Below are 17,385 nucleotides of genomic sequence, written 5' to 3' on the forward strand. Positions count from 1 at the left end.
GTTTGATCAGCCCTATTGTGGTAATATTAAGGCCTGAAGAATTGGAACACCTGTACACAGTCACGACAGGGACACACCCTTTACATCTTGTGGGATGAACTGCACTGGACTCTGGAATTGGAAGTGTGGGGACTGTTCCAGTCACAGCCTCAGAGGTGGGTCATCCACTAGCAATCAGGCTTTGAGTTAGACCACCATAACAAAGTATTGCCCATACCGAATGCTAGAATTGAGACAGATATTCACCTCTCGTTTGTGTGTCCAAGCTGGTATGGCAGCTTGCAACCACCCAGGCTCCCCTAGTATCTTGCTTCAATTAAATCAGCAGGTGCCTCTGTCTTTTGGGAGGTCTAATCTACCTCTTCGAGGGACGGGGTAAGGCAAAAGACAGACTAGAAGACTTTACCTTTAGGAGCGGCCCAGAATTTGCCCCTCCTCACTCTCTCTCATATTGGCTGGAGATTAATAACAGGACCAATGCTAGCTGCAAGTGAGTCTGTCAAATATGCTAGCTGCAAGGGAGGCTGGCAAATATACTAGCAGCAAGGGAGATGGGAAATGTAGTTTGCAGTGGAATAGCCTAGGTCTTAGTCGTCTCATTCCTGGTGTTCTGTGTATAACGATGAAGGGGCAGCTGCATGGGTCTGGGTCAGATGGCCTTGCTGTGTCTTCTGGTGACAGTATAAGGGACCAACAGAAGTTGTCAGACTCCAGTTTTCACTCTGAAGGTACAACTGCAAGGAGGAGTTCCAGATCCCCGATGAGCTTCTCAAGGCCCATTACAGGATGGGTGGGCTCTCAGATGCCACTCCCGAGCATTACCTGGTACAGGTGAGGGCAGCTCAACACCCACCCCACCCCACCCTTCTCTGCCTCTTCTCCACTTCTATCTTCTTCCACTCTATCTTTTTCTCTCAGTCCTTCTTTGGACTGCAGGGGATTTTTTATATGCTAGGCAATTCTACACTGAGCCATGTCCTCAGTCCCTCAACTGAGAGTTCTAGGCAATTATGTACTGCTGATCCATGCCCCATCCCCTCAGTTCCTCTTAACAACCCTTTGGTCCCAGAATGTGTGACGTAGAGAGAACCTTACAGTTTATCCAGTTGAGGCATCAGCTGACTGCATCCTGCAGGTCAGATCTGGCCCACCACCTGTCGATATAAATAAAGTTTTATCGGTCCACTGTTATGTGACTGTGGATGTTGCTCCTGTTATTGCTGTTTGCTTGTGTGTGTGTATGTTTCTGTGTATGTGTTGGGTGTTTGTGTGTGTATGTGTGAGGTATGTACGTGTGTGGCATGTGTGTGTGTGTGTGTGTGTGTGACGTGTGTGTGTGTATGTGTGCCATATGCATGTGCAGGCCGATGTGTGTGTGTGTGTGTGTGTGTGTATGTGTGGCATGTGTGTGTCTGCTTGTGTGGCATGTGTGATGTATGTGTGGCATGTGTATGTGTGTGTATGTGTGTGTGTTTATGTATGGTGTATGTATGTGTGGTGTGTGTGTATATGATGTGTGTGTGTGGTGTGTGGCGTGTGTGTGTGTGTGTGTGTGTATGTGTGGCATGTGTCTTTAAGTGTGGTATGTGTGTGTGTATATGTGTGGCATGTGTGTGTGTGTGTGTGTGTGTGAGACCTGTATGTGTGTATGTGTGGTGTTTCTTCCTCTCTACACATCTTCTCTCTGAAAGTTCTCCTCTTTGTCTCTCCCATTCCCTATCCCCATGCTGTGGTCCTAGGTGGATCGAGCCATCAGCGCCTGTGCAGAGTTGCATGACCTGAAGGAAGAGGTTCTTAAGAACCTGAGGAAGCTGGAGGGCTTCAGGCCAGAGAGCCGGGAGCAGGTGAGGCCGGGAGGAGCATGCCAGACTCTGCTTGGGACTGTGGGTTTTCAGCTTGATGGCTTCTCTCTCAGTACAGTAGTTTCTGGAGGAGGGTGGGGTGGGGGATGAGGGTCAGGCAGCTGGAGCAGCAGGAAGGAAGGATGAGGAAGAGGAAAGTTTATTTTTTCTGAGCAGGTCCCTTGACTGCAGAAGGATGGACAGAGGGGCCTGCTGAGACCTCTGCACTCACACATTTTCCCAGAATCTCCCATTAATCAGCTTCACGTTAGAATAAAGAGAAACCTAAGAGTGTGAGAATCAGCTTGTAAAAAAGCAAAGGCTAAATTTTGTCAAATGCTTTTTCAGCATCCAATGAAATGACCATGTGTTTTTTTTCTTTGAGTTTGTTTATGCAGTGGATAGATAGCATTGATGGATTTCCGTATATTGAACCAACCCTGCATCCCTGGGATGTTCAGAATTGAAAGTTCTTCTTGGTGGATTTTTCCTTTGACCAGGAAAAAGTGTCTCTTAGTGTCTCTTTTGATGACTTTAGGTTGAAAGTCAATTTTATCTGGTATTAGAATGGCTACTCCAGCTCGTTTCCCGAGACCATTGGCTTATAAAATTGTCTTCCAGCCTTTTACTCTAAGGTAGTTTTTGTCTTTGACATTTAGGTGTGTTTCCTGTATGCAGCAAAATGTAGGGTCCTGTTTCCTTATCCAGTCTGTTAGTTTATGTCTTTTTATTAGAGAATTGAGTCCATTGATATTAAGAGATATTAAGGAATAGTGATTATTACTTCCTGTCATCCTTTCATGCTTAAAGTCTCGGAAAGAACAGGAATTCAAGGCCCATACCTAAACATAGTAAAAGCAATATACAGCAAACCGGTAGCCAGCATCAAACTAAATGGAGAGAAACTTGAAGCAATCCCACTAAAATCAGGGACTAGACAGGGCTGCCCCCCTTTCTCCTTATCTTTTCAACATTGTACCTGAGGTACTAGCTCGGGCAATTAGACAACATAAGGAGGTCAAAGGGATACAAATTGGAAAGGAAGAAGTCAAACTATCATTATTTGCAGATGATATGATAGTCTACCTAAGTGACCCAAAAAACTCCACTAGAGAACTCCTACAGCTGATAAACAACTTCAGCAAAGTGGCAGGTTATAAAATCAACTCAAGCAAGTCAGTAGCCTTCCTATACTCAAAGGATAAGCAGGCTGAGAAAGAAATTAGGGAAATGACCCCCTTCACAATAGCCACAAACAGTATAAAGTACCTTGGGGTGACTCTTACCAAACATGTGAAAGATCTGTTAGACAAGAACTTCAAGACTATGAAGAAGGAAATGGAAGAAGACCTCAAAAAATGGAAAAACCTCCCATGCTCATGGATCGGCAGGATTAATATAGTTAAAATGGCCATTTTGCCAAAAGCAATATACAGATTCAATGCAATACCCATCAAAATCCCAACTCAATTCTTCACAGAGTTAGAAAGAGCAATCCTCAAATTCATCTGAAATAACAAAAAACCCAGGATAGCTAAAACTATTATCAACAATAAAAGAAATTCTGGGGGTATCAGTATCCCTGACCTCAAGCAATACTACAGAGCAATAGTATCAAAAACTGCATGGTATTGGTATAGTGACAGGCAGGTGGATCAATGGAACAGGATTGAAGATCCAGAAATGAACCCACACACCTATGGCCACTTGATCCTCAACAAAGGGGCGGAAAACATCCAATGGAAAAAAGATAGCCTTTTCAACAAATGGTGCTGATTCAACTGGAGGTCAGCATGCAGAAGAATGGGAATTGATCCATCCTTGTCTCCTTGTACTAAGCTCAACTCCAAATGGATCAAGGACCTCCACATAAAGCCAGACACTCTGAAGCTAATAGAAAAGAAACTGGGGAAGACCCTTGAGGACATCGGTACAGGGGGAACATTCCTGAACAGAACACCAATAGCTTATGCTCTAAGATCAAGAGTTGACAAATGGGACCTCATAAAATTACAAAGTTTCTGTAAGGCAAAGGACACCATCAAAAGGCAAATCGGCAACCAACAAATTGGGAAAAGATCTTCACCAACCCTACATCAGATAGAGGGCTACTATCCAATATATATAAAGAACTCAAGAAGTTAGACTCCAGAAAACCAAATAACCCTATTAAAAAATGGAGTACAGAGTTAAACAAAGAATTTTCACCTGAAGAACTTCGGATGGCGGAGAAGCATCTTAAAAAATGCTCAACTTCATTAGTCATTAGGGAAATGCAAATCAAAAGAACCCTGAGATTTCACCTTACACCAGTCAGAATGGCTAAGATTAAAAATTCAGGAGACATCAGATGTTGGCGAGGATGTGGAGAAAGAGGAACACTCCTCCACTGCTGGTGGGGTTGCAAATTGGTACAACCACTCTGGAAATCAGTCTGGCGGTTCCTCCGAAAACTGGTCACCTCACTTCCAGAAGATCCTGCTATACAACTCCTGGGCATATACCCAGAATTAATTCCCCAGCATGTAATAAGGATACATGTTCCACTATGTTCCTAGCAGCCCTATTTATAATTGCCAGAAGCTGGAAAGAACCTAGGTATCCCTCAACAGAAGAGTGGATGCAAAAAAGGTGGTATATATACACAATGGAGTACTATTCATCCATTAGAAACCATGAATTCATGAAATTCTTAAGCAAATGGATGGAGCTGGAGAACATCATACTAAGTAAGGGAACCCAGACTCAAAAGATGAATCATGGTATGCACTCACTAATAAGTGGATATTAACCTAGAAAACTGGAATACCAAAAACATAATCCACACATCAAATGAGGTACAAAAAGAATGGAGGAGTGGCCCCTTGTTCTGGAAAGACTCAGTGAAGCAGTATAGGGCAAAACCAGAAGAGGGAATTGGGAAGGGTTGGATGGAAAAACAGGGGGAGGGAACGGGGCTGATGGGACTTTCAGAGAGTGTGGGTCTAGAAAAGGGGATATCATTTGAAATGTAAATAAAAATATATCGGAAAAAAAAAGAAAAAAAATTAAAAGTCCCCCCCAAAAAAACCCCAAAAACCCCCAAAAAACCCAAAAAAACAAAAAAGCAAAGGCTAGCCCAGGGTGATACAGGCTTATAAACCCCACATAGCTACAGGGGCAGGGGGACTGTGACTTCCAGGGTAGCCTGGGCTGCTTGCTGTGTTTGAGGTCAGCAAGGAGAGAAAGGATAGGGAGGGAGGGAGGGAGAGAGGGATTGAAGGAAGGAGTAGAGAGTCCTGTTCCCACCCCCACCCCCCATTGGAGGTGCCGGTGGGGTCAGCACATTACTGCGGTCACATGTTTTGGGATGGCACTTCTCATGTAAAGGACAGTGACCAAAAGACAGGAAGAGGCAGCCGGCATCCTGCAGTTTAGAACACGTCTCCAGTGATCCAAGTGTTCCCTGCTTGGCCCTGCCTCTTAAGGAACCTGTCACCTTCTGACAGTGTCACCCCAGGACACAGCCTTTAATTCAGAGATCTCTGGGGGCCTCCCAGGATTCACACAGGAGCTCTTCCTGTGAGGGAATCTTCTGGAGTTTCCATGGAAAAGGCAGACTTGGTCCATTGCACAGTTTCAGGAAGAAGATTGTGCTGGCTCGCTGCTCCTGTCTTGAGCTCTGTGGAGAAGCCGGTGCTGACAGTGCTTGTGTGTGGTGTGTGGTGTGTGGTGTGTGGTGTGTGGTGTGTGGGAGACTCAAAGTCCTGACCACCTTCAGTTTAACACTTACATAAAACAAGTCCTTGAGAGCTGCATTACACCGTGGGAAATCAGAAACTAGAGACAGGAAATGTGATGCTACCTTGAGCCCACAGCTGCCGGAGCACGTGGGCTTCTCTTCAGTGGTTGTGATTCTTGTGTAGCCACCCACACTTCTAGTGTTAGTGTGAATTCCTGGAGTTTGTCATTGAGAAGAGTTTTTGATGTCTTTGTCACTTTAATTCGTGGCCAGGTCAACCTGCCTGGGCCTGGCGAGTCAGACTTGGAGTCCTGACCCAGCTGCCTGGTCACCGTCTGGTAGTGTCCCTTACGGGGACGAGGACTTCTGCTGTGTGGATTGCCTGCATTGCCCTGTTTGTGAAGTGGGACACTCGATGATAAGTAGCTGTAGGGCTGGTGGGGGTCAAGTGAGGGAAGATGCTTGGGACACTGAGAAGAGGGCTGAGTGTCACCTGCTGCTGTCACCAGGCAGGCCCCAGTTGTTGACACATGAGCTGCTTCAGGACCCTGTACTGTCATGGCGTCTGTCTGGAGACACTTCATCTCGCCTTATCTGGAATCCTCTCTTGCATCTGCAGTGGGGTCATCCAGGCGCAGGGTTATCCCCTAGTCTAGACCAGGGGTCAGAGGCCACCAGAGCAGTGCCCAGGGCTCATGCTGCATCTTTGTTTCTCTGGCACCATCTTGTGGTTGGCTCATGTGTTGCTGGCAGAGCTGTCAGGCTGCTATGGCAACACAGAGGTGTGTGTTAGTGTGTGTGTGTGCGTATGTGTATGTATCTCTGTGTGGGTATGTATGTTTATGCGTGTATATTGTGTATATGTTGCATGTATGTGTGCAAATGATGTGTATATGTATATATGTGTATGTGTGTGTATATGTTGTGCGTATATATTGTGGGTATGTGTGCAAATGATATCTGTGTATGTATCTGTGTGTGTCTCTGTGTATATGTGTGTCTCTGTATGTGTGTATGTATCTGTGTGTATATGTATGTATGTATGTGTGTATGTATGTTTATGTGTGTGTATATGTGTCTGTGTATATGTATGAATATATGTTGTGTGTATGTGTATATATGATGGGTGTGTATGTATCTGTGTGTATATGTGTATATATGTATATGTGTGTATGTTTGTGGATATGTGTGCGTATGATGTCTTGTGTATGTGTATGTGTGTGTGGTGTGAGTGTGTGTGTGTATGTGTATCTGTGTTCCTGGATCTTAAAGGAGGGCCTCCCTCAAGAAAGGGAAAGGAACCAGGTGGTGTTTGCACACACCCTTAATCCCTACATTAAGATACTAGAGATACAGAGAGGCAGGCAGATCTCTGAGTTCAAGGCCATCCTGGTCTACAGAGCTAGTTCCAGGACAGCCAGGGCTACACAGAGAAACCCTGCTTCAACAAAGTAAGATTCAACACAGAGGAAATGGAACATAATGAGGTAGTTGTCCTGTTTTCTTCTCACGCTGTCCCTGTCCCAGGACTGGAAACTGGAGAGGCAGCATCTGTCTGAGAGCCACTCATGCCCTGTGTGGTCACCACAGGGTTCCATATTACTCATGAGTTACTGCAAATGGGACAGACACAAGGAAGGACTTCCAGCCTGGCAGAACTGTCTTGGAGCTGGAGGGCGTGCCTTCTGGGAGTCTCCACTCTTCTAGACACAGCTAGGGGGCAGCCCCATGTCTAACACCCAATTCTCCCTTCCCCCTCACTCTCCTCAGGAGTGTGCTAGTCAGCATGCTGTCCAGCAGAGGGCGCTGTGGAGTCTGGAGCTGTACTTCTATCTGATCCTATTTAACTACTATCTGCATGAACAGGTGGGGCTGAGGGAGGGCTACCCCAGCCACGGGGACCCCACGGGGCAGGGAATAGAGGGAGACTGTGTGTGTGTGTGTGTGTGTGTGTGTGTGTTTGTTGGTCCCTGAGAAAGGCTGGGAGGGCCAAGAACAGGTCCAGGTGCCTGTTGTTTCTGCCCCGCCCCCACTTCCCCTCTCCCCCCACCCCCAACCCAGGCCTGGGCTTAGTATCTCAGTCAGGGCAGAAAACATCCTGCTCCTCCCTCTCCTACTCGGTCTCCCCTGAGTCCCAATGCTACCTTTCGGGGCTCCCTTTCTGTACAGGGCTAGGCAGGGAGGGTTCAGGGTGGCCCCACACTCCTCAATGCCCCGTCTCTCTCGGCCTCGGACTGCAGCACCCCCTGGCCTTTGCCCTTAGTTTCAGTCGATGGCTGTGCACCCATCCTGAGCTGTATCGTCTGCTGGTGGCGCTGAATTCAGTGGGGCCCTTGGTCCCCGGGCACCTCATCGTCAAGGGCTCCCTGGTGAGTAGCTGAGTATCTGTGGAGTGGGCGGGTTTGGCTGGCTGCCTGCCTCAGGGAGTTCTAGATTTCTGTAGTGCTGGGGAGGTGTGGCCGGGGTCGGGGGGGGGGGGGACGCTAGGTAGGGGATGGGGTGGCAGGCTTCTCCTGTGGGCACAATGTCCCAGGCTCTGGCTGCTGTCCTGGTACCTTTTCCTCAGTCTCAAAGCCCAGAGGTTTGACACAGTCAGACTGGACCGTAGGACATCTGAGCTGGAGCCTCTCTGGAGGCCGTGCACCACCACGTCCTTGCCAGGGCGTCGGTGAGGCTGCAGGGTCCCGCCATATATACCCTGTACCCAGTAGGACACCGTTTCTCTGCCAGCCCGATTCCACACTTCCCTCTGAGACCCCGTTGGATATGGTGCCCACCACCGGCTATGGCAGGTGACCGTGGGCTTCCGATTGGATGTCCTCCTCCCTACAGGAAGCAGATGACCTGGTTTCCCTGGATGCGCTCAGCACCATCAGAGAGATGGACATAGCCAACTTCCGGCGTGTACCACGTATGCCTATTTATGGCACCGCCCAGCCCAGTGCCAAGGTGCCCGCTTTCAGGCCCCAGGGTTCAAAAGAGGAGACGGGGCAAGGAGAGCCGTGACCCTGATGGCCCCTTGTCCCCCCAGGCCCTAGGCAACATCCTGGCCTACCTGTCTGACACCAAGAGGAAGCTGCGCCAGGTGGTCTGGATCAACCTGAGGGAGGAGGTTGTGTTGGAGTGTGATGGTCACATGCACAGCCTGTGGCCCCCGGGACCCGCGCTGGCCCCCGAGCAGCTGGAGGTAAGGACTTTTGCACGGTCTGCAGCAGAGGCACTTAGGGGGGAATGGAGAGAGCGGGGCGGGGGTTGGGGGGGCTGTGTTCCTGTTGTATGATGGCAGAGCTGAGGCTTAGCAGGACTGTCCCAGGACTACTGTTCCCGTGTCCCCATGTCCCCATTCTCCCGTGGCCTTTCTGCCTCTGCGCTGTGGTTCTGACTGAGGCTGCGGGCTCTTGAGCTCTGGCCCATGGCTCCATCAGGCTCCTGACTCTCAGGCCTGTCTCGGTGTCCTCTGCCCTCTGTCTCTCTCTTGTCCAGACTCTGGAGGCCCAGCTGAAGGCCCACCTGAGCGTCCCTGTCCCCATCACCAAGAGCCCTGCCACCCCCAGGTTCCAGAAGTGCCTGACCACACAGGAGGTCTTCAGCCAGCACCAGGGGGCCAGCCTTGGCCTGACCTACTGCCGCATTCCCCTGCCGGACTTCTGCGCCCCTCGGGAGGAGGTGAGGGGCCAGGTCTCTGGGCCCTGGATCTCTCTGTCTCTTCTCTGGCCTGGGAAAAGCAGCTCATCTCCATAGTGGGCCAGGGGATTGTGTGATGGTGTCCATATGAGGCCTCAGACACATGTTCCCATCTGTTCTCTGTGTGTGCTTATGTGCTAGCACACGGGCCTGTTCACTGTGTATCCTACCTTCATGTGCTTTCTGTTGTGGGGCCAGTCTGCCTGTCATATGTTGCAGGCATGTGCACCATATGTCACAGGGAAGGGCGTGTGCTTATATGGCTGTTGGAGAAATATATGACACACGGTGCCGTGGTGCTGTGGGGTGTTGGTCCCATGGGGGTTCATAGCATCTGTCTTGTGTGTGTGTGTGTGTGTGCTGCATGTGAATGTTACATGCATGGAGGGGGACGATCACAGAGAAACCCTGTGTGACTGAGGTGGTGTTCACGTGGCAGCTGTCGGTTTGTGACAGAGGTGTATTCGCAGCCATCTGTGTGGTTTGCCTTTCAGGGACTTGTTGGTGTATCTGTATGCTCTGTGTGCCTTGCATTTGTGGTCTGTGGGTGTGGCTGTGATGGTTGTCAGGGCTCATAGCCAGTGGAGGGCTGCCCCCTGGTGGCTGCTCAGGCAGAGACACAGCACCAGACTGGAAAACTTGGATGTGCATGAGCATTGGCATACTGAGTGTCGGATGTGTGTTGTATCTCCTCATACGCCTGGGATATAGACAGTTATGGGTGTATATGTGAACATAGCTGTTCATACATGCATGGTCTTGTATGTAATCCAGTGAGCTGTGTGTGCACATGAAGTAAGTTATGTGAATGATGAGTCATGAGGGGACAGAAATCTGGGGTTACCATTTCGATGGAGGTCCCCACTGTGAGTCTGGACACCCCTGGACTCGAACTGTGGTCTTGTCACCCCAGGACTTTGAGCGGCTGCTTGAGGCCATGCGAGCTGCTCTCTCCAAGGACCCAGGCACAGGCTTTGTCTTCAGCTGCCTCAACGGCCAGGGCCGGACCACAACGGCCATGGTGGTGGCCGTGCTGGCCTGCTGGCACATTGGGGTAGGTGTGGCCTTGTGTGTGAGGTCAGAGCTCATCCCTGGCAGGGGCGGATTCTGGTTGTGGTGAATGTGAAAGGGCAGAGGTCATGTCTGATGTCATGTAGGGGACCCTCTTCCATCAGTCTGGGCAGACCCTCAGCAGGGTTTCTGGGTGTGTGTGTGGGGGGAGTGGGGAGTATGTGTACAGTAGGGAGAGGCTCCACCTCAGCTCTGCCATCCCTCAGGGCTGTCCCGAGGTGGGGGAGGAGGAGCTAGTGAGTGTGCCGGATGCCAAGTTCACCAAGGGCGAGTTTCAGGTGGGTGTGCCCCTCCCCCTCCCCACCCCGTCCCTGGTCAGAATTCTTGGGTCCTGCTGGGATCTTGGTGGGGGGAGGCTGTCTGTCCTCTTCCCAGGTGGGTGGACTGTGGCTCAAAACAACTTGACTCTTAAGCCTCTGCCACATGGATAGGGTCTGGCCCCCTCCCTACCTGGCCAGGCCATCTTGGTGTGGTCGGGAACTGCCTCTTAGCTGCTTGAGATTCAGCCGTGGTTGGCGCTCCATAGAGGACTGTAAGCTCCTCTGCTCTGTCTGTCTCCCTGCTTCAGCGCAGGGGCCCTGGATGGGCCGCCATTAGTGTTCAGACCTGTCCTCTGCCTCTGGTACCTGCCCCGAGTCACATGACATCTCAGATGGGTGACACCTCTCTGCACACTTGGCCTAGATCTGAGCAGGGCTGGCCTCACAGTCACTTTCTGCTCCCTGTGTCACAGACTTGCCGCTTGCCCTCCTGGCACTCCTGCTGCCCTGACCTCTGAGAGAGGTCAAGGCTGTCAATCACCTGGTGCCTCTGGGCCCCTGGACGTGATCCCCTTTCCACCCCTTTTCCTCTCATGGTTGATGTTCATCCCTACCCCCTTTTTTTCTTTACTTAATATGATGAAAATATGCTAACAGTAATCAAATTCTAGGCCAACCTGGTCTATATTGTAACTTTCAGGCTAGATAGGGCTACACAGTAATACTTAGTTTCCAACAAACAAACAAATAAACAAACAAGGAACTACACAGTGAAACCTTGTTTCAAATAAATAAATAAATAAATAAACAAATAAACAAACAAATAAATAAGGGGCCACACAGTGATACCTTGTTTCAAACAAACAAACAAATAAAACAATAAATGTAGCTCAGACATGGAGTGTTTGCCTGGCTGTTCAAGGCCCTGGCTTGGGTCCCGACCACTGCAATAGATAAGGAAGAAAAAAAAAACCCAAGCAGAGGAAATGAAGGGCTATGGACACAGAGTCCTGGGCTCCAGGCCAGCATCGAGTCCTCTGAGACGGAGTGGTGGCTCATACCTGCGACTCAGCGTTTGGGTGGGGCAGGCAGGGGGATAAGGAGTTCAGGGTCCCTCTGGACCACGTAGGGAGTTGGAGGGCTGCCTGGAGCGTGTAAGATCCTCGTCTGCGGGGCAGTGAGCTGGCTGGGTCGGTGAAAAGTTTGTCCGGCAGTAAGGACATAGAGTAAGGTGGATCTGTGTGAGGGGCCTCGCCTGAGCTTTGAACATCCTCGGCGCATTTCAGACCTTCCTGTGGTTTACTGGCATCCTCCGCTGGCTCCCCATCACCTCCCCGGCTCCCCATCACCTCCCCGGCTCCCCCATCACCTCCCGGACCCCCCATCACCTCCCCGGCTCCCCATCACCTCCCCGGCTCCCCCATCACCTCCCCGGCTCCCCATCACCTCCCGGACCCCCCATCACCTCCCCGGCTCCCCCATCACCTCCCCGGATCCCCATCACCTCCCGGCTTCCCCATCAACTCCCTGGCTCCCCATCACCTCCCCGGCTCCCCCATCACCTCCCCAGCTCCCTCATCACCTCCCTGGCTCCCCCATCACCTCCCGGACCCCCCATCACCTCCCCGACTCCCCCATCACCTCCCCGGCTCCCCCATCACCTCCTCGGCTCCCCCATCACCTCCCCACTCCCCATCACCTCCCCGGCTCCCCCATCACCTCCCGGACCCCCCATCACCTCCCCGGTTCCCCCATCACCTCCCCGGCTCCCCCATCACCTCCCCGGCTCCCCCATCACCTCCCCGGCTCCCCCATCACCTCCGCTGGCTCCACATCACCTCCCGGCTCCCCCATCACCTCCTCGGCTCCCCCATCACCTCCCCGGCCCCCCCATCTCCTCCCCGGCTCCCCCATCACCTCCCTGGCTCCCCCATCACCTCCCCGGCTCCCCCATCACCTCCCCGGCTCCCCCATCACCTCCCCGGCTCCCCATCACCTCCCCGGCTCCCCATCACCTCCCCGGCTCCCTCATCACCTCCTGGACCCCCCATCACCTCCCCGGATCCCCCATCACCTTCCCAGCTCCCCCATCACCTCCCCGGCTCCCCCATCACCTCCCTGGCTCCCCCATCACCTCCCCTGCTCTCCTATTGTCTCCCTGGTTCTCCGTTTAGCACCATGCGTGACTTTTGTTTTGGGAGCCTGTGGATGTGTCTCCTGGGCGTCACCATAGCCCCTTACTGCCCGGACGTGGGCAGGAGGGCTCAGGCTGAGGTCCCCCTTGGCTTTCTGTCCACTCACCCCTCCTCTGACCCCAGGTGGTGATGAAGGTGGTACAGCTGCTCCCCGATGGCCACCACGTGAAGAAGGAGGTGGATGCGGCGCTGGACACCGTCAGCGAGACCATGACACCAATGCACTACCACCTTCGGGAGATCATCATCTCCACCTACCGACAGGCGAGCGCTGGCCCTGGGCCCCCAGCTCCGCAGGATGGGCTGTGGTTCACATCGGGGGAGTGCGGGTAGGGGAGGTTGGTGATTCAGGTTCCCAGGGGCAGCAGGGCCTGTGGGCCCTTCCTAAGGTGTTTGGACCTTTTGTTCGTTCGTCTGCTTTTTGTTTTGGTCTCACCTCTTAGAAAGACACAGGGACCTGGGAACAAAGGGCAGCATCCCAAACCACGCCCACCTGGGGGATGATGTACAGATTAGACACCTGCTGTGGGAGGGGCCAAGTACAGAGGAATCATGGGATACAATTCTAGTGTGCGATCCTGGGGTGCCAGTGGCTGAGCAGAATCAGGGGCATGGCATTGTGGCTGACAGTCACCAGGGGTTAAAGTCAGTGCTGTGTGATGCGCTTGTCTACAGTGTTTGGCGGCTGGGGCTGGTCCCCATCGAGTTGTTTGTTTGCTCCGATAAATATTATTTTATGTTACATATATTTACTTATCTGTGTGCATAAGGCATGAGCGTGGGGGGCAGGGATAACTCGTAGGAGCTGGTTCTTAACTTTCGACCATGTGGATTCTGGGGAGAAGGGTTTGGGTGGTCAGCCTTGATGGCAGTCACCCTTACCCACCAAGCCATATTGCCACCCTCCAAAGATATTTTATATGTCCATCTGTCCATCTGCCCGTCTGTCTGTCTGTCTGTCTGTCTGTCTATATCTATCTATCTATCTATCTATCTATCTATCTATCTATCTATCTATCTATCTATCTAATTCTTTCTGTCTGTCTATATCTATCTATCTATCTATCTATCTATCTATCTATCTATCTATCTATCTATCTATTTGCCTGTCTGTCTCTCTAGTTTTGGTTTGGTTTTTTGAGACACGGTTTCTCTGTGTATCTTTGGCTGTCCTGGAACTTGCTTTGTAGACCAGTCCAGTCTTGAACTCACAGAAATCCACTTGCCTCTGCTTCCTGAGTACTGGGACTAAAGGCATATGCCACCACCACCCAGTCAAAGTTATTTTTTTAATAATTTATTAAATTGTAAAAATGAGGAGTCTTTTTACATATGAACCTGGGGCTTGCAGCTCTTTAGAAAGAACGTGCTGCTGAGTCTGCCCTGGTCTCCAGTGTTCCCGTGTCTGCCTCTCCAGTGCAGGGCAGGAGGTGGAGTTTGCAGCTTTGGGCCTCGGGGGTGTGGGAATTGTTTAGGTCGTGGAAGCAACGAGCCCTGTTTCTCAGCCTAGCAGAGTAGGTGCGCTGCACAGCATGGAGAGCGTCCGTGTGTGCCCCGGCTGGGTGATTGTCGGGGCAGAGTCTCCTCTGTGGCTTATAAGAGAACACAGGGTCATGGGCAACTTGTTCCATCTCCAGCTGGGGACACATGCGCAGAACGACCCAGAACAGCCTTGGCTTGGGGTCTTGGGGTCAGATCCTGACTGGGTTAGAGGTGAGGCCCTGTTTGGAGGCAGGCATGTGGGATAAGACTGGAGAAAGTTCTGACTAGAGTCTGACCTGTGTGAGGAGGAGATGATGGGTCCGGAACTTCCTAAATGGACTTGGCACACAATGGATGACACAATGTCCCTGTGACTAGGATCCCATGTCTAGGTTCCTTTGAGTCTCACACTATCTTAGTGTTTCTATTGCTTTGCTGAAACGCCATGACCAAAAGCAACTTGGGGAGGAAAGGGTTATCTCATCCTCCAGCCTGTAGTCCACCATCCAGGGAAGTCAGGGAAGCAACTTCAAGGCAGGACCCTGAAGGCAGGAGCTGATTCAGAGGCCATGGAGGCTGCTGCTCCCTGGCTTGCTTCTCGAGGCTTGCTCGGCCTGCTCTCTGATAACAACTCAGGGCCACCTCTTCAGGGGTGTCACCACCTGCAGTAGACTGGGCCCTTCCACAACAATCATCCATCTGAAAAATGTACCACAGGCTTGCCCACAGGCCTACCTAGTGGGGCGTTTTCTCACTTGAGGTCTCTCTTCTGAAGTCACACTGGCTTGAGTCAAGGTGGCATACAACTAGCCAGCACACGCTCGCTGTCACAATTTGGAATCTGTGAGAGCTGAGGCCTCTGGGTTCTGGTTGCTGGAGGCTCAGGCAGGGCTTAGACCTGCTCCAGAGGACGTGGGCCAGGCCGTGGTAGAGGCTCCTTCTCCCCATCCCAACTCCAAAGCTCACAGGCCCTCAATTCCTGTTCCTGGATGTGCGTTGTGAGGACAGAGAGGAAGTGTGTGAGGCCGGGTCTGCAGGGAGAAGCTAGAGGTTGGCCTCAGTCAGCCCCAGAAGGAGTCACTGTGGTCTCAGGGCCACACAGGCAAAGGCCAGGAGGGCTAAAGGTTCAAGCAAGGCACAGAAGGCCACCTGGTGGCAGTGTTGTCACCAGAAGTGAGATTGGATGGGTAGCTGGCTTTACTCCTGGGGGGTGAGGTGGTAGGGGAGGGGGATCCGAGCTATATTTGCAGGAAAAGGGGGGCGTAGCTCCTGGATGCTTCATGGTGGAGTATTTAATGGAGGATGTTTAGCCCGTTCCCACTTCCCGACCCCTCACATTTCTGAGACCAAGTTGGTGCTGACTGCATGAGATGGAATTCCAGAGCCCCATCCCAGGGTCCATGCAGAAGATCAGAAGCTGAGTGCAGTTACTCACCAGTGTGGACACCAGGTGGCGACAGTGAGCTAAGGTAGGGTAAATTCTGCCCTATCACTTTCCCATTGAACCTAGGGCCTCACTGATGTTCAGTAAATTAGGGGTGTGTGTGTGTGTGTGTGTGTGTGTGTGTGTGTGTATTTTTATTTCTAAAGGTAATTTTTATGTTAGTGTGTGCATGACGGGAGCGGACACGTGTCACAGACAGCATGTGTGGGTCAGAGGCTCTCTCCTCCCTCCTTTAAGTGGGATGCAGTGTTTGAACTTGGACCACTTGACTTTACAGCAAATGGTGTTACTGGCCAAGCTGCTTTTCTGGCTTCTCCCAATTTGTTGTTTTGGTTCGGTTTGGTTTTTCGAGACAGGGTTTCTCTGTGTAGCCCTGGCTGTCCTGGAACTCACTCTGTAGACCAGGCTGGCCTTGAACTCAGAAATCCGCCGGCCTCTGCCTCCCAAGTGCTGGGATTATAGGCATGTGTCACCACTGCCCGGCTCCCACCTTGTATTGAGATGGGGTCTTTTTTTGCCTAGATTTGTCCTGAGCTTCAAGACCTTCTCCTGTCTCACCTCTCCATCTTTCTGTAGGAATGCTGGAATTACAGGAAGAGCTACTCTATCTGGCTTTCTGAAGGGGCTGGGCATTCAAACTTGGGACCTCACACTTGTGTGCAAGTTCCTGCTCATTCCTGCCATTTCCCCAGCCCCTAGGACAAGTTCCTTAAAATATATCTATATCTATATCTATTCTTTTAAGTAAAAATAATATATAAATAACACATAATATACATTACTCATTTTGTGTACAGTGCTGTTTTCCTGCATGTATGTCTGGGTGAGGGTGTCAGATCCCCTGGAACAGGAGTTACAGATTCCACAAAGCTTTATGTAGGACTCATCAAGTTAAAGGTCAAGATGAACTCTTGTGTCTAAAAGGGCTTGAGGCAGAGCTGACCAGTGGGCCACACTTCCTGCACCCACATAGGCTAACACTGAGCTCAGGTAAGCAAGAATAGTTTATTGAACGCGCACCTCAAGACTGATCGATCAGGACCACGAAAAGGACTTGGGAGCGACACTTTTTGGTACCTGTCTGTTCTCAGGGCAGGCTTAAAAATGAAAAAAAAAAAAAGCCAGTGTGTTTATGGTGGTGGCTGAGGGCACTTGATTCCACTGTCATGGGTGCTGTGTGGTGTAAGCCAAGTGGGAGTCCTTCTGGGGCAGTCTGATCCATGGCTGCCTTAATTGACCTCAGTTGCTTGGCCTTAGAGGCCCAGCCCAGCCATGCCTCTCTATTTTCCAGGGCAACTATGAGGCTTTGTCTATTTTCTCTCTGTCTCTCTCTGTCTCTCTCTCTCTGTCTCTCTGTCTCTCTCTCTCTCTCTCTCTCTCTCTCTCTCTCTCTCTCTCTCTCTCTCTCTCTCTCTCTCTGTGTGTGTGTGACTTCCCGCCAAGACTGGTATGTTGAGTGTGATGCCCTGGGCCTCCATGGTGGAAGGAGATGACAGACTCCCTGTGTTGTCCTCTGGCTTCTGTACATAGTCACGCATGCCCACGCTGTGCATGGCTGCCTTGTTAGGCGTGGCATAACATAAATGGTCCTGGGGCGCAGAGAGTCACTAGACTTAGAAGGGTCACAGGATCAATTCCACCATCCCCTGGCCCTGGTATCATCTCGCCGAGACCTGCCTCTCTGGGG

General features: G+C 51.2%; 4 protein-coding genes and 1 pseudogene across 7 annotated transcripts in view; 2 read left to right on the plus strand and 3 right to left on the minus strand.

The window, feature by feature from the left end:
* LOC127669889 (perforin-1-like) overlaps positions 1 to 17,385 on the minus strand; it is a 172,655-nt gene that overhangs the window by 85,389 nt on the left and 69,881 nt on the right. The gene's annotated exons all lie outside the window — the stretch shown is intronic.
* LOC127669885 (perforin-1-like) overlaps positions 1 to 17,385 on the minus strand; it is a 174,950-nt gene that overhangs the window by 52,396 nt on the left and 105,169 nt on the right. The window lies entirely within an intron of this gene.
* The window catches only part of LOC127669891 (perforin-1-like), a 131,738-nt pseudogene that overhangs the window by 9,178 nt on the left and 105,175 nt on the right, over positions 1 to 17,385 (minus strand).
* The window catches only part of LOC127670149 (paladin-like), a 22,631-nt gene continuing 5,868 nt past the window's right edge, over positions 623 to 17,385 (plus strand). Inside the window, exons 1-11 of the mRNA XM_052164464.1 lie at positions 623 to 642; positions 729 to 831; positions 1,740 to 1,844; positions 7,333 to 7,428; positions 7,803 to 7,931; positions 8,395 to 8,511; positions 8,594 to 8,749; positions 9,046 to 9,228; positions 10,160 to 10,300; positions 10,524 to 10,595; positions 12,896 to 13,036. Coding sequence (XP_052020424.1) covers positions 623 to 642; positions 729 to 831; positions 1,740 to 1,844; positions 7,333 to 7,428; positions 7,803 to 7,931; positions 8,395 to 8,511; positions 8,594 to 8,749; positions 9,046 to 9,228; positions 10,160 to 10,300; positions 10,524 to 10,595; positions 12,896 to 13,036 — 1,263 coding nt within the window. The remainder of the gene's footprint in view (positions 643 to 728; positions 832 to 1,739; positions 1,845 to 7,332; positions 7,429 to 7,802; positions 7,932 to 8,394; positions 8,512 to 8,593; positions 8,750 to 9,045; positions 9,229 to 10,159; positions 10,301 to 10,523; positions 10,596 to 12,895; positions 13,037 to 17,385) is intronic.
* The window catches only part of LOC127669893 (paladin-like), a 148,112-nt gene continuing 132,491 nt past the window's right edge, over positions 1,765 to 17,385 (plus strand). Inside the window, exon 1 of the mRNA XM_052164123.1 lies at positions 1,765 to 1,844. The gene's annotated coding sequence lies outside the window, so the exon portion shown is untranslated. The remainder of the gene's footprint in view (positions 1,845 to 17,385) is intronic.

The sequence above is a fragment of the Apodemus sylvaticus genome, chromosome 19 (assembly GCF_947179515.1).
Source record: "Apodemus sylvaticus chromosome 19, mApoSyl1.1, whole genome shotgun sequence".
In the NCBI taxonomy this organism is placed as follows: domain Eukaryota; kingdom Metazoa; phylum Chordata; class Mammalia; order Rodentia; family Muridae; genus Apodemus; species Apodemus sylvaticus.